The sequence below is a fragment of the Nematolebias whitei genome, chromosome 1 (genome assembly GCF_014905685.2).
Source record: "Nematolebias whitei isolate Nwh7 chromosome 1, NemWhi1, whole genome shotgun sequence".
Lineage (NCBI taxonomy): Eukaryota > Metazoa > Chordata > Actinopteri > Cyprinodontiformes > Rivulidae > Nematolebias > Nematolebias whitei.
Window position 1 is genome coordinate 66,988,619 of NC_056498.1, and position 16,654 is coordinate 67,005,272.

At 44.3% G+C, this 16,654-nt stretch overlaps 1 protein-coding gene across 1 annotated transcript; it reads right to left on the reverse strand.

Annotated features, from left to right (window-relative positions):
• Positions 1–6: 6 nt before the first annotated feature.
• LOC119413204 (cytochrome P450 3A40) lies at positions 7–16,176 on the reverse strand (the record flags this gene model as incomplete). Its single annotated transcript, XM_037680241.1, is given in 10 exon segments — positions 7–1,120; positions 7,172–7,217; positions 7,295–7,457; positions 7,576–7,802; positions 7,906–8,066; positions 12,916–13,000; positions 13,237–13,361; positions 13,477–13,619; positions 13,712–13,797; positions 16,057–16,176. Coding segments are annotated over 10 exon segments (1,185 nt in total), but the record flags the coding sequence as incomplete, so codon positions are not given.
• Positions 16,177–16,654: the final 478 nt, after the last annotated feature.

The following is a 16,654-nucleotide window of genomic DNA, read 5'->3' on the forward strand; positions in this document are numbered from 1 at the left end:
TGCATAACATCTGTAAATTCAAATCAGTCAGGTAAATATAGAAAAAATACATCTATAGTATAACATCTGGAGGTGACACTTTGTTCAGGTAAATGAAATGAAGCCATTCTTTGGTTAAAAAAAAGACAGCTTTTAGATGGGCTTCATAGACGTTGAATATTCAGATAAACTGAACAGTCAATAAAAACTAATTGTTAAAAGAGTAAATTGTGAGACATTCAATGTTGTTCAATCAAACTGGTCAATATTCAAAGACTTGAAAGTTCCTGTAGGAACTATGACGGGGACCGCCACACTGCTGCTAAACTAAATTGTTGATTTGGCTGTACTACTGTATGTGTTGGGGTTCGCGCTCAGCTACCTCTATACCAAATTTCAGCTCAGTATGCCAAAAACTTAATAAGTCAGTCATTTTTTCCATCGCTAAGGTGGCCATCTTGGATTTTGATCTGGATTCAGTATATGATGGGGAACATTCTCAGCTATAACCTCACCAAATTTCAGCACTACGTGTGTAAAAATAGCAGAGTTAAAGCCGTTTAAATGTAGCTTTGGTGGCCATCTTGAATTTTTACATTTGAATTCATTATTTAATGGGCATTGCTCTCAGGAACCAACACAGCAAATTTCAGCTGAATAGCTCTAAAAACAGATGAGTTATCATTTTTTTTTTTCCCTTTTAGCTACAGCAGCCATCTTGGATATCTAATTTGCATCAGGAACATATAACAACTCGCTCTCAGCAATGACCAGAGTAAATTTCAGCTCAAATTCTCAAAGAATGACTGAGTTATTGTCAATGTTGTGTTTGCTGAGGTAGCTGTGGCAGCCATCTTGACTCAAAATGGCTCCAAACAATCAGAATACATCTGAGGTTGTTTTGATACAACATTTCTGGGAGTACTCATTGTGATTCAGACCGCATTAAAGTTGACAGAAGACTAAGATATAAAGTTAAGAAACCTGTTTCTAGGTGCATAATAATAAAGGTGCTGCCTTTACTAGGCAGTCTCCAATAAAGAAATGTTAACTCGTTAACAAAGAATATTTGATAGAAACTAGGTAGATGATATTTGAAGATAGTAATCTTGTTATGATTTTCTTGGAACAAACTTCAGTTCTATGTCATATAAGCTTCGCCCTTTAAGGCCTTCGCTTTAGTGGGTTTATCCCGTTATGCAGAGCATAAGCACTGAAAAAAATTAGTCCACGCCCACCTGCTGTGTGGGCCCTACCCGGTCCGTATAAATTACGTTAAGAGCGGGAAATCGGCTCCCATTTTTTCTTCAGCGAGCTAATATAGCACTGTCAGAAGAACAAAGAAGATAAATTGTGTAAATGACCAACCTTTGCGAAAGATGCTTGGCCCGGCAGTCGACCTCCGGTCGTCCGGTGAGTTCTCCTCCCCGAGGAGAAGATGACAGCAGTCTTATTCCAAGGTAAGCGTCGTGGAACATTTCCCAGTGACAGGTCACTACACGCTGGACAACGCCATCTTGTGTTTTTTCCTCTTATCGCCGACCCTCGGGGCGAACCGGATGGTTCCTCCGGGGCAAGGTGTGCTCAGCTGCAGCCCCCGCTGCTCATTCCCTCCCGGGGAGCGTAGTGTAGGTGGAGGGGGGCTGAGTGAATGCTCACCCCATCCCACCTCGTTTTCGCATCGGCGATCACACCGCTCCCGGCCGACAGCGCCCTCAGGGGTTGCCCGGCGGAACCCGGGAGGAGGCTGACATGAAGGGACCCCCTTTTTCTACGTCCCTCGCCTTTTCCCGCCAGTTCGGATGATCGGCGGAAAGGTTATTTTTCACTGACGTGTTTTTCCAGGCAGCCGCAGTTAGCAACAACGTGCGCTGCTAGCATATAGCATGTCCAAGGGACTGAAGGCCGCAGACCTGCCTTGGAGACAAAGAACTCCTTCTGTAAGGCAACTGACGCTATTCCTCGGTTCCCTCCCCTGGAGCCAAGCCTCGCGGAAGCTTCCGGAGCGAAGCTGTCCAGGTCGGAGCAGCGTCCCGTCCCTCCGGAGGAACCAGACGGCGACCAAAGCTCTCCAATCGAGCCCACCGACGTGTTTTCAGGCAACCGCAGTTAGCAACAACATGCGCTGCTAGCATTTAGCATGTCGAAAAGGCTGAGACCTCAGACCTGCCGGAGGAGACTAAGAGCTCCCTGTGTAGATCGGCAGACGCCATCCTCAACATGTGCGCCGCTCCCTCGGGTTGCCTGTCGAGGATTGTAGCATGGATGACGGTAATCCAACGTTCCATCTGGCTCCGTCACTCTCCATTGCTGCCGGAAAAGCTGCACAAAGACCGGATGGAGGGCCCCATCTCATCGGACGCGCTGTTCGGAAGCAGCTTGACGTCCATGCTGACGAATTCGAAGCAGTCGGAGGAGACGTCGGAAGCTGTACGCCATCTCATCTAGCCGCGCGGCTCATTCCGTCCTCCAGCCCGCTGGAGAGATCGTCAAAAGCAGAGGCAGAGACATCGACGCTCCACGGCAGCAGCAGCTTCGTCTCGCCCAGCTCCACCACCCGCCCCGCCCGCCAGAGACCACCCCTCCTCAGTCCGGCAGCCTGCACTTCAGCGTTTTCCCCAGAGATCGCCTGCAGACGGCGCTCGGAGCAAACAAACCGCAGAGCTCACGGGGGAGAAGTTTTAAGAAATGACGGTCTGCGGAGGATGTGTGTATAAATGACACAGGAATTGAATAAATGATTTTTCAAAGATCAAAACGCCTGTTTTTAGCCAGTCTGTAAGCTCGGATGAGCTCACAGCCGCTACACACCCTCCACTCATAAAGAGCCGGTGTCCTTAAATAAAGGTTTTTTAAATCCACCGCCGCTCCCTCACATGCCCAGACGCTCACGTGACACCACGGTAAGCGAAATAACTTGTTGTCAATCAGGCCCGCACGATCACCTCCCAACGGTGTTTACGCGCTCCCGAGCGAGACAAGCAGCCTCCATCCAACGGCACTGTGTCGATGATGCACGCACAGCTGCCCGGCGCTCACCGGCCCACATCGGGATAAATGTGGGACCGCAGGCCGGGTCCGGTGGAGGTCCCTGCTCTCAGCGAAAACAACACACGCCTCTCCTGTATGAACGCGAGTGGCCGTCATCCACCGCGTCCCAGCGATCAGCAGCTCACGGCGGCATAAGCGTGAGACAGCTGAATGAATCCAATGACGGGCCCCGCCCTCAGCGAGAGCGGCGCGCGTCCCTCCAGAGGAAACGTGCGCTCCCGCGAGGCTCACAACCTTCACTTCATCAGCTGACACACGCCTCGCCTCAGCACACACCGCCCCGCCCGGACATGAAGGTTGGTCCGCGATCCAGTCACAGCGCGCGGGCGCGCGCAGAACAGCCCTTTCGAGAAAGCCTCGCCTTGGGTCACGCGGAAAACATTTCCGCGACGCATGACGGCGGTCGAGGCGGAGGTTTGGATGACATCCGTTCAAAACACGGCACATCATTTAAACGCACGTCCACTCCACGAACGTCACGCAGAGTGGTTAAAAACATGCTCACCGGACAGATGGAGGGACAGAGTGTTATGCAAGGGTTACACGCTGCAGTTTGCAACCCGACCCCCTCCGTTCGGAGGAGTTATAGAGACGGTCCTGTCATCACCAGACCAAGTCTCAGCCTTAAATGCAGAAATCCAAGAGCTTCTGATAAAAGGTGTAATCTCAAGAGTTCCCAACGAGGAGGAAAACACAGGGTTTTACTCAAGCTACTTCCTGGTCCCCGAAAGGACCGGAGGGATGAGACCGATTCTGGATCTGTCAGCTTTCATCAAAGCGATCATGAACAGATTTTTTCACATGTTGATGAACAGACAGCTGTTGGACAACATCCAGGAAAACGACTGGTTTGTCTCCATCGTTTTAAAAGATGCCTATTTTCACACACCAATCATCCCAAAACACAGAAAATTTCTGCGTTTCGCCTTTCAAGGGATGAAGTACCAGTACAACAGGTTGCCTTTTTTGGGTACTCCCTCGCGCCTCGTACGTTCTCAAGTGTGTGGAGACAGCCCTGCATCCACTGCACAAGCAGGGATGAGGGTTTTGTTTTTACCTGGACGACCTGCTGCCCCTGTCTCACTCCAGACAGGAAGCATTGATACAGGCTCAGGTGTTAGCATCACACCTGCTAAATCTGGTTTTCGCCATACTGGAAGAAAAGCTCGATTTTCCCGGCCCAGATAATTGTTATCTGGGAGTGGAATTAAACTCAATTACCATGACGGCTCGTTTATCACAAACAAGAATCGACACTCTAAAAACCAATTACGCCACGTAAGACCTGGCAAAGTGGTAACAGCTGTCTCCGTCATGAAGCTGTTGGGAATGACGTCATCAGCTCACACAGTGGTCCCGCTGGGTTTGTTACACATGAGGCGCCTCCAGAGGTGGTTTACGCGTCTGCGTGTGGATCCAGTAAAACAAAAGAGACGGATGATCACTGTCCCTCCCTCCATGGGAGCAGACCTCCGACACTGGGGAAACACCCTGGCTCTGTCAGAGGGAGTCCCCGTCAGCAGATCCACGTCACGTGTCAGTCTTCACGGACGCGTCTCTGTCAGGTTGGGGTGGGGAACATGCCTATCTCAAGCAGTAGGGGCGCTGTGGCCCCACCGCACATCAGCCCACATCAATGTTTTGGAGTGTCGCACAGTGCTGAATGTGATTCAACTTTTTGCTCCCGTGCTACAGAATCAACACGTGTTGATTCACACAGACAACATGGTGACTGCTGCGTACATAAACCGCCAGGGGGGTGTGCGTTCAGCCCAGATGTTACACATTGCGCGGAAGCTACTGAGTTGGGTTCATCAAACCTGCTTTTATTAGAGCAGTTTACATATCCGATGTTCTGAACAGAGGGGCTGATGTGACGTCCAAGGGCGGCCCACGTTATGTGGACCGGATCCTCCATCCGGATCTGATGTTTTTCAGACGCAGCAGAAGTTGGCAAAGCAGCTGTGGACCTGTTTGCGATGCGAGAAGAACGCTCAATGTCAACTACGGTTTTCCCTGAGCCCGCGAGACGATCCATCGCTGGGGGGGGACGCATTTGCTCACAGTCGGTGGCCCAAAACGCTTTTTACGCGTTTCTTTCCCCCCCACCTCCTCTGTTTTTTACGGTCCATGAACCGAGTTCAAGAGGAGGGATTGACAGCCCTCCTTGGTGGCTCCCGGCGTGTGAACGCACTATGGTTCCCAGGCCTGCAACGTCTGTTGTTGGGTCGCCGTGGAACTGTCATGGAGGAAGGATGCTCTCCTTCAGGCAGGAGGAGCGACCAAGAGTTACCCAGAAATAGGTCAACACCGGTGGGTCTGACCGCTGAGCGGTTCCACTTAGAGGATGGGTCTCCCTCAGGAGATAGTGTGCACAATTCAAGATTCACGTGCTGCATCTACCACAGTTCTGTACACATCAAGGGGACGGCTTTTCAGCGCTGGTGCACAGAGAAGGTTTAGAGACCACCTCATGCCTTTTAAGCGGCGTGTTGTTTTTCTACAACAGCTGATGGATAGGGAGTTGGCTTTCAGTACGCTTTAACGTACGATTGCAGCCATCTCTTCCTGCCACAAAGGGTTTGGAGTCAGAACAGCTTTTATCACCCGCTGATGAAGCGGTTTCTAAAAGGTGTACAGAGATGTAGGCCTGTTTTCACGCCCACTTGTTTTCCACAGTGGGTTTAACGCTGGTCCTGCGAGCCCTGATCAAAGCTTCAATTGAGCCTCTGGATCAGGTTTCATTTAAATTCTTGTCTCTTTTAACAGCCCTGTTGCTGGTTTTAACACCCGCTAAGAGGGTAAGTAATTATCTGCCCTCTCTGTTGCTTCGTCATGCCTTAGAATTAGGCTGACGGGCAGCTCAGCTGATTTAAGACCAACCCAGCTTTTATGCCTAAAACATCACGAGCTCTTTTAAATCAAGAGTGATATCGTTGGAGGGGTTTTTTCCCCCCCCACAGATCAGAAGAGGAAGCATCTTTTCATCTTCTCTGCCCGGTGCGGGCGTTTGACGTGTTACATAACGCACACAGCTGCAATGCGTTTCAAACTCAACAATGGTTTGTGCATTATAGAGATGTTTCTACAGGTCGCCGTTATCCATCCAGCGCTTATCACACTGGCTGTGTGAGGCCTTTTCTGAAGCCTACAGAGCATCAGATTTAGAGCCTCCTGTCAACCTCTAAGCACACTCGACCAGGGGTATCGCATCTTCGACTGCTCTGCATAATGGTTTGTCAATGCAGGACATTTGCACTGCGGTTGCATGGTCAACACCCTGCTCATTTATTCGCTTTTACCTACGTGATGTAACGGCTCGTTCCATGACACATTCTGTCCTTAGTGCTCTAACAGAATGAATATTGTTGTTCTCATGGAACTCTGTTTAAGCTCACTTCTGTCTGCATGCATTACAGTGTGAGATGTTGTTATCAGTCACAAGTCGTGTCTGTGATTTTGGTTATATTGTCACTAATCAGTTCATGATTATTGTTACCAATCAGTTCAATTGATTTATAATCAATTTATGGACATTAATCTGTTTATACTGTTCAGCCATGAACCAGTTGGTTCATGCCCCCCTCTTTTCAACTTCTTCTTCCCGTTGAAAGTTTTCCGGGGTATTCATGCTTTGTCAGAACGCATAGCTACACAACATGCGTCTGTGCATGGCACATAATTACGCGATGCGTAGTTATGCACATGGGGAGCTGAGTGACAAGACGTTTTTTGGGCAAGCTTCCGCTTCTTACTGTGTTCGAATGGACCCAGTGAGGCGAGGACCACATCGGCTTCGCCCTTTACCCACTAAAGCGAAGGCCTTAAAGGGCGAAGCTTATATGACATAGAACGTTGGTTACGTACTGTAACCCCAGATTCTATGAATATAAGCGTAGCCCTTTAAGCGTCGGGCCTCACTGGCTCCTAAATGGCTGAAGAAAAAAGCTATTTTGGGAGCCGATTTCCCGCTCTTAACGTAATTTATACGGACCGGGTAGGGCCCACACAGCAGGTGGGCGTGGACTAATTTTTTTCAGTGCTTATGCTCTGCATAACGGGATAAACCCACTAAAGCGAAGGCCTTAAAGGGCTACGCTTATATTCATAGAATCTGGGGTTACAGTACGTAACCAACGTTTTATGGGCTTGGTGGGTTGAAATATCCAGTTAAACTCCAGTGGAATCTGAAGATGAGAAAAAAACAGAAATTAATCAGTGACGTGGCAGTTGAGCCGAGTTCAGCGGGGTGACTTCGTCTTACCGAAGTGTCTTTGCAGGTTTCCAAGGTGTAACTCTGCAGGAGGCGCACGATGACCATCTTCATGACGAGCATCGCGTAGCGCATCCCAACGCAGTTACGAGGGCCGAGGCCAAACGGCATGTAGGCGTACGGGTTCAGGTCTGCCTCGTTCTCCTTACTGAACCTGCACAGACCAGATTAAGGTGTCAAACTGAGACGTTCCGACAAGGACATAAAATGAGTCATCCTCAAACAGAAACTGTGAAAATGCAGCATCGATCTCGTGTTCTATGTCAATTTACCTCTCTGGTCTGAAAAGCTCAGGCGAGCTCCAAAACCGCGGGTCCTTGTGTAACAAATGCACCGGAACCCCAACTAATGTTCCCTCGGGGATGGTGATCCCATTTATCTGCACGGTCTTTTTGCAAACCCTATCAAGCCGGGGTGCGGTGGAAATCAAACGCATCGACTCGTAAATAACCTGGTCCAGGTACTGCAGATTATACAGGTCGGTGTACGAAATGGGAGTCTGGATGAGAGATTAAAAAGTGGGAGGACAAAGAAGAGAAAAAGTAAAGGATTCTAAGTAATGTGTTGAATCATAAATAATAATTTAAGAACAGTTATTGTACATCTTCATGCAGGTTAGCATCGATCTCTTCCTGTAAGGTCTGCATCACATCAGGGTTCGTGGCCAGATTGTAGAAAATGAAAGACAGAGTTGTACTGGTCGTCTCGTAGCCAGCAAAGATGAACATCAAGGCCTGAGAAAGGATCTCATGTTCAGTCAAACCTACAACACAAGCATCACAAAAACACATCACACTCACGTCAAGGTCTCACTGAAAAGATAACTGGTTAAGCAGTGTTGATTTAGTCAACATGATTCAAGGAGGTGGTGAAATTAAAAGTGTTTGATTTAACCAAATGTGCATTTTACTTTGGTCTATTATTAAAAACTGGGAAACAGCTGCTTGAGAAATAACTAACAATGAAAAAGTTTAAAAACACAATAAAGTAGTCCCTCACTACTTCGCGGTTCGTTTTTGCGGACTCTATCGTGGTTTTTCAAAATAAGACTGGACATGACACACAATTAGCTGATTGATGGATGAGCTGCAAGATCGGCATGAAATTTTTATTTAAAATGAATTATTTTAAATTATTTAGCACCTGCTGCACCTGTGTGCAGCCCACAGCTGCAGAAAAAGCTCCCTCCTGCAGCATGTCAGATCTCCACTCTGCAGTGGAAAAGTGGGCGTGGCCAAGAGCGCCAGCAGAGTGCAACCAGAGGCAGAGAGCTGAGATCATAACACGCTGTGCTCTTTTATAGCGTTTAGAGTTTGGAAAATTGTTAGGGACATTGCAAGAGTGTAGAAAGGGTTTTAAATGCCTTAATATATACCTGTATATAAATACAAAAAATAAAAATAAAAATACTACTTACTACTACAGTAATTACTAAAATAAACTAGTACTTACTACTACTACTTCTGCACATAATTGCGTTCCATCTCATGTACCACATGAGATGACAATAAAGTTTACTTGCGCCGCTCAAGGTGGCTGCATGTTGGAGCAGCTCTGTTACTTTCATTCCAAGATTTTGCTTTTGGAAACTTTAATTCCTGGTTTTCTGGATGTAAATCACATTTTTTGGATGATTGTTTCCTCTGGTATCGGATGCTGTGCAGCTGGAAGGATTTTTACTGAAACTTTTTTAGTTTCACACATTTGCTATGACGCGTAACCATGGCAACAAGGCAGTTTTCTACAACCAACAACAGCTGATTAACATCTCAAAAGCTCAAATAATATCTCAGCTACAGCCCCAAATCTCAAATGAGTTGAAAAGGATGTTCTGTGGATGCATTCTCATCTACCTGCTGGCTATGCTCGAGTGCCTGACCACTGAGATCCTGGAACTAGCAGGAAACATGGGTCATGACAGCGGAAGGATGGGATCATCCCTCGGCACCTACAGTATGTGGCTGAAAACTAAAGGGGACGGGGCCTTTCAGTCAGTGGCCCCCCAGGCTGTGGAACAGTTTGCCCCTGCAACTTCGTTTTGCTGACTCTGTTGAGTGACGAGGAGCTCGGCAGACTGCTGGGAGGATTGGCCATCACTCTGGGAGTAGTTCTGCCCAGCATCCTGGCGGTCCTACGGCCCGGGGGAACCGAGAGGCCAGCCGAGTCCGGGTGGACGGATCGGACGGCATCTGCAGCCAGTTTCTTAGGATCCACTGTGGGATGGACCTTTACAAGAAATCCTTCCTGTCTACAGCCATCAGCATCTAACACATCTCTTAATGAAATGAGGATAAAGAGCTACAACAACAAATAATTTTCCTTTGGGATTAATAAATTATTTTTGAATTGAATTAAATTGAACTTAGACTACTGTATCCCTACTTCGCGGTTTTTCACTGATCGCGGGTGGGGGGGGCATGGTTCCAAAGCCCCGTGACAAACGAGGGACTACTTTACTCAGCTATTTTTTAAGTGTTAATAATAATTAAATACTGGCCAAAATGTCTTGTTATATGTAATATATATATAAATGTATACCTAATTGTAATTTCTAATCTTGTGTTAGAGTAAAGCAGAAAAACCAGTGAACATCTTCACTGGACTGTATCAGTTCCTTCCGTTTAGGAGGTTTCATTTATTCTCTGTAGGACTGAGTTTTGTCTCAGGCATGAAATTTTACTTCAACTTTGTCCCAGCTGATTGCTTATTTCAGATAAACTAATTCTTACTGAAACACTTTTACAACAGTGAATAAACATTTCTTCACACATTGTTGTGCCATTTGTGCTCCTGGTGGGAAAACGGTGACTGTATGGGATGTTAAAAAGCAGAGAGGCAGCTGGATGTTTCTGGTGCAAACAGTCGGTCTGCTCAAGAGACTAAAACTGAGTGAAATACTTTTTTTTTTTCCTACATCTTGATGTGAAAATGATGTTTGTAGAGATAAAACTACAAGCGCAGTGGCACAATAAAAATTAAATAAAATTCAGGGTTCAGTAAACATCGAGATGTTTTCCAGTCTTTTGTTTAACTTTGTGATGCTGGTATTAAAATATATTTTAGAAAGACAATTTGTTTTAAACACAGTTCATACATTGTCTTTGCAGCAAGGATCCAGTTTCAGTGACATCCTTATATTTGCATCTATTTACCGTATTTTTCGGACTATAAGGTGCACTTAAAATCCTTTAATTTTCTCAAAAATCGTCAGTGAGCCTTATAATCTGGTGCGCCTTATGTATTAATTCTGTTTGTGCTTGCTGACTTCGAACTGATTTTATGTGGTACACGGCGCTCAAAATCTGTCTGAATGAACTTGTTTTGTTTAATACGCCTTATAATCCGGTGCACCTTATTGTCCAAAAAATACGATACCTTTTAAAACGTTGCCTTAACCGGTTATCTCTGGAGCTCCATGTTGCAAACATACTCAAAACTGTTCTCTCTGTTCTGAACATTACCATCAATATTGGAGCACATAATGTTGCTGTTGTTCTTTCGGCTGCGCCCCTTCGGCAGGCGTTGCCACAGCGAGCAAAATCTCCAAAGATTTTGGCAATTGTTTTGTGTCAAATGCCCTTCCTGGTGCAACATGGGCTCGAACATGCGGCCACAGGATTAAGAGACCGTGGCTAGGCCTGTCGCGATAAACAATAAATCAATTAATCGCATGATAAATGAAAATTATCAACCTCATTTTCATTTATCAGCTTTATTGTTTCTTCGTGTGTCTCTCTCTTTCTACTGAAGACACTGGATGACAAAAGGCTCAACTCCGGTGCTCTTCACTGACCCCTCCCTTTCTCTTTAAAATCTGTTTTAACCATTCAAAATCGTGTTTTTGGATCGTTAAAAGCAGCTAATCTGAGAAGCTAAACTACGAGTTAAGCTAACAGGCCGACCTTGGGGAAAAAACCTCCGTCTTGTCGAAGCTCCAAAATTCATGGTTGAAACCTGTGCCTTCGTGTAAAAAGTTGGTTTTCTCTACAAAAAGAAGCTGAGAACTTGTTTACTGTTTTTTTGTTTTTGTTTTTTTTTTTATTAAAATCTTTGTGTAAAAAATGCTATGCTAAAGAGCTCAAACCACATTGAGCGTCTGGCATTTTGAGAAGCGAAAACAAGGAAGGAGAGACAGCCCATGTCATGTCAAGGGGTCTCCCTCCCATTTTTCTTACAGAGACACGCTACTCGCTCCCTCACTATCTATCCTTCGGTTCAAACAGTCTTATACTGACATCCGGTGGTCGAAAAAAGGAACTACACTCTAAAATCAACATTTTTTCTTAAATGTGACAATAATTAGTAATTATTGTCAAATTTCAAACAATTTTATTGTTTATCTAAATAATTTCTGAGACAATTAATCGCCCAGCAGAATTGGTTATTGTGACAAGCCTAATCGTGGCACTGACCACTGAGATACTGCAGCCGGAGCAAATAACCTGAAATTGTTCAACTACTGTGTACCCAGCACATATTTTACACTTTTGCACTCAGGTGAACCTGAACCTTTGCAATAGGGTGGCCAGAAGAGGGTCTCTGACAATCCATTTGTAGTTTGCTTATTGTTTTACAATGAAGTAAACCTCGTACATTTTACAAAAAAGAAATAAAAGAAAATGAACTGAAAAGAGTTTACTTGCCAACAGATCAGAGACAGGAGATATGCGTTACCTCGGTTGTCTTGATACCTTCTGTGCTGACTAGGGCTTTAACAGACTACTCGAGTAATCGACAGGTCGATTCCTAGGACATCTATCGAGTTTTTAAATTTCCCGTTGAGTATTCGCAGTGACGTCATTGTGTCACGTGATCCGCACCGGGCTACTGGTAGAAGCTACCAAATGGATTCCTCCCAGCAGATGGACAGGTCCAATCTTGGCAAACAGGTAGAAATAAATCAATAGTCTGGAAATATTTCACTAAAGATGAATCTTCTGGTTCAACTACCGTAAGGAAACAGAAAATGAAGCAACTTCCTGACTGTTTGGAGCTCTTTGCGAACCAGTGTTATACCATATTCTGTGACCACCGTATATTGTGACCGTAGGGGGCGGTGTTGCATGCACTGTTGCAGGTCACAGAATATGGTGCAACACCGGGTCCAATGACCGAACCAGAACCAGCTTCTTCTGACTTCGTTTTACAAACAAAAAGCAAAAAATATTAATCTCTAAACCTATTAAAAAACCTATAAACATATTAATCTTTAAATTAAACCTAATGCGCACCACAGCTGCCAGTGGTGCGGTGTGGTCGTCCACCTCACTGTTTTTAGTTTCGTTTTTTACGTGCTGCACGTTATTTCTTTCACTTTTGCAGCTTAATAATAATAATAATAATAATAATAAGTAATAGTTTTGGTTTTCCTGTGACTTATTTGCAGTATGATAAATGGTAGGAGCATAATATACTCTCCCAATGTTTTGTTGGTCTTTTTTTGTTTTGTAAATAATAAATTGTGTTTTTTTTGCGGTTTTATTTTTTATCTATTTTTTCATCTCGAGCTCCTATGACGTCATCAACTACTCGAGTTCTACTCGAGTTTTATTATGTTAATGTCGAGTTTAAAAATTATTGTAGTCGTTCAACCCCTAGTGCTGACAGCATACCTTTAGTTGGTTGCTCCTCTTCGTTTTTTATGTCCGCGTCTGGGATCTCGCTTTGAATCATCACCTGCAGGAAGTCTCCTCGAGTCTGGATGAGCACAGACAACCATCAGCTTTTACCTATAATTCTTATCCACATATGATATTTGAATAAGCCAGGACGGCACAACATTAGCTGGTAAATGATTGTAAAATGAATGTTTTTTTTTTTTTTTCAGATTACAGGATGTGGAAGTCTTCTTTTGCTAAAAGTGAGCTGGGCTTATGGCTGGAATTACTTTAAATCAGAAACTGAAAGTTAAATATGAACAAATCCATGCTTACAGATTCATCTGTTTGATGTTGGTCTTTAAATTTCTTGATGATGTTGTAGAAAAAGTCCACACTGGGTCTCGATAGCATTTCAATTTTGAAGAGCTTCAGCAGATAACGACCTAAGGGAAACACCACTAAAAGAAAAAAACAAACAAACAAAAAAACAACAACACCATAATAGAGTTGTTAAAACTAAATCGCATGCTCTTACTAATGAACTCATCTTGAACAAGAACAAGCAGCGCATACTCAGTAACAAAAAAAGTCGAAAGTTGATTTTCATTATCTTCTGCATGTGAGTGTTAACGGGATCATCAGGATTGTTTATCGAGTCGATTTCCACACTGAAGGAAGCACTGGTCACCACATCCAAACTGAACGGTGCCACAAATCTGAAAAAAAAAAAAAAAAGTAATAGCCACCATGTCTATTTGTTTAAGAAAAAAACATTGCATTAATTTACAGTAATACATCAATAACATACTTTTTAACCTCTACGGGCTCATTCAAATTCATTTCCCCGAGTTTTGCCACAAGTCGGTCTGCGAAGCGAGCAATGAAGGGAAAAACCTTCAAGAAAAGAGGAAAACAAACTGTGATGCAGGCAGCGTGTTGTCTGTTCTCTGCAATTTAAAGCACTTGGAGACACAGGGGTGGGTAGAATATATCTGGATCAAAACAACATTCTGTTCTTCCTGTACCAGGGTTAAATCTCACACCAACTTATAGTTCTGATCTAAATCTGATGGAATATCTGTGTAAAAGGGGCAGTAACAAAACACAAAATGGAAATACTGTATTTTTTGCTGTATAAGTCACACCTTTTTGCATAAATTTGCAAGTCCTGCGACTTATACACCAAAGCAACTAATATCTGTTTTTTCCCCATATTTATAACCCAATTTTTGTCTGAGATCTGACGATTTCATTCACTCGGACGTGGAAAATATTGAACACTACCATTTTCAGCCACTAGAGGGCCCTCGACTAACATGGCAAGCCAAGTGTCTCATTAATAGGTAAAAGTGGCTATTAATGAGACACTTGGCTTGCCATACCAAGCCACCTTCGTCTCACTCCGGAACTTCTGGAGCAAACGTCAAATCAGCTGCATTTTGTCGTGCCGCCCAGGTGAAATGCAGCTGATTTGACCATTAAAGTGCATTTATTAAGGAAAAGTTCAACCGAGACACACCATTACTATAATGTTGAGCAAACAAACAATTGTTTTTAGGCGTTAATCTTATTAAATTCTTGTTAAAGTTCTCCCTCTGCGCTCCTGCAGCCGCCGTTTGGCAGTGTAGTGAGTCACGTGAGGTACGTGTCACTTGTTGTATGACAAATATATGTGTATATATTTATGCATACTTTTCACGAGTTCTTCATTTTTCTGACTGTAATGTCGTGCATTGAATTTAACAGAAATGTAACGAGAGACGTTGTTTATCTTTGACCCATCAAATGAATGGAATCATTTATTTTCAGAATCAAAGTTTAACATCAAACATTTACATTAATTTGGCAAAATATGAAAATAATAACAGACAGTTTCACAGAAAATGAACTTCAAATCACTCGGCGGTGATTTGAGGACTTTGCTTCAGACATTTCTAAAAATATCTGTACTGATTTATGAGAGAGAAGAGTTTAAGATTAAATTGAGATTTATCTTACAGAGGAAATATGTGAGGGAATTTAATCTGTTTGACCAGAAGTTGCACGCTCCGTCCGATCTCAGCTTCTCACGGTACACTTGGTCAAAATAGAACCATCTACCTGTTGATGATGAATCAGCCTTGGAGTAGTTCCTTTCTGACTCGTTTCAGCGTCTCCGTCGAGAGCTACCAAACCTTCAGAGAGTCGTGCGCGGTTAGCTCAAAACAGAATTATAATCCCCAAAAAACCTCTGGATTCTTCATTGCTCTGAAGCTTTCAGAACCGACTGCACTCTCAATCTTGGAACTCTCACGTTCTCCAGAACTCTCAATCTAACATGAACTGGGGAGTTGCCACATTTTATTTGGGTCGACTTCCTGTTCAATTTAGAGCTTTCTGATTCGTGGAAGGACCAGAAAGAGGAGTGGTTTTGACGTAAGGTGTTTATCAACAGTCGAGGTCAGAGAATGAAACTTGTTTAACATACAGAAAAGATTATTGCAGAAGCAGCAGACTTTTTGGAGTCTACTCTTGGTAATCTTCTGAAAAAGTTTAAACATGACATTTCTTCTTCAGTAAACATTTAGCTGACCGAAGCCTCAACTTTCACACACTTACGACTTGCTCATTTCAGACAGAAAATCAAGAAAGGCATATTCAGGTGATTTCTTTTTGGAATGAGGAATAAAAATCATTACTTACTGTTTATGTAAAATAAAGATGAGTAGTTCTTTTCAACCTATAAGCATTGAGTGAAACTACCACAATTGATTATTAAAACATTTGTAAAACAGTAATGATTATAGAGGATTGTCTTTTCTGCTTGATTAATTCAAGAAAGAAAGACATCAGATGGCCCAGACTTATTCAGATCAATGAAAATAACAGTCTCTGTCCATCTGGTAGATTTGAGGTCATCTGGTTCACTACAGCAGCAAATTGATTTTTGGCACAACACCAGCCCACGTTTGCGGGTGGTCAGCGGTGACACATAATATATGCGACTTATATGGCAAAGTGTCTTATTTATGTTTTTTCCACTTTATTAGACATTTTTGGACTAATGTGACTTACGCGCGGTGCAACATGTACAGTAAATAGTGTAAAATGAGCTTGAGTGTTAAGACTGTGGAGTCCTTACAAGTGATTCATGACCAGACATGAGATATCTACCTGTTTCAGTCTCCCACTGGTGAAGCAGGGAGAGATTGTGCTGCGAATTCGTTTCCACCGTTCATCTTTAACGACTGTAATTGCATCCTCCAAAGGTCCGCCCGTCGCTCCAATAAAGTCCTGCAAACAACAGACAACATGTTTAGATTCTGCAGAGTGCTCCGAAAATTCATTGCAGTCACTGTGCAAGAGGCAGGGGACACCCTGGACAGGTCTCCAGTCCATCACAGGGACACATAGAGACAAACAACCAACTCTGACCAGTTCACCAGTTGCTGCTCATTTCTGACGGACGTGCCGTCCTACCTGTGCCGCACCCTCATTCCACCTACACGGAGAGGGCGCAGATACCGCAGGAACCGCAGCGGCCGGCTGGTCAGACTGAAAGCCTGTTTGGCGTTGGCCGCTCTCTCTCATGGGTTTGGAGCTGCATCTAATAAGTTTCATCCTGTGGCGCTCCTTGGATCCTATCAGCTCCTCTCAGGTTCCTGCTGTCGGCTTGGATAAGGGAAGTTCTGCACTGCGGTAAAGTCCAAGATTGCATCAGTCACCGTTTTCTGCTGTATTCCTTCATCATGCTCAGGTTTTGTTTCGATTG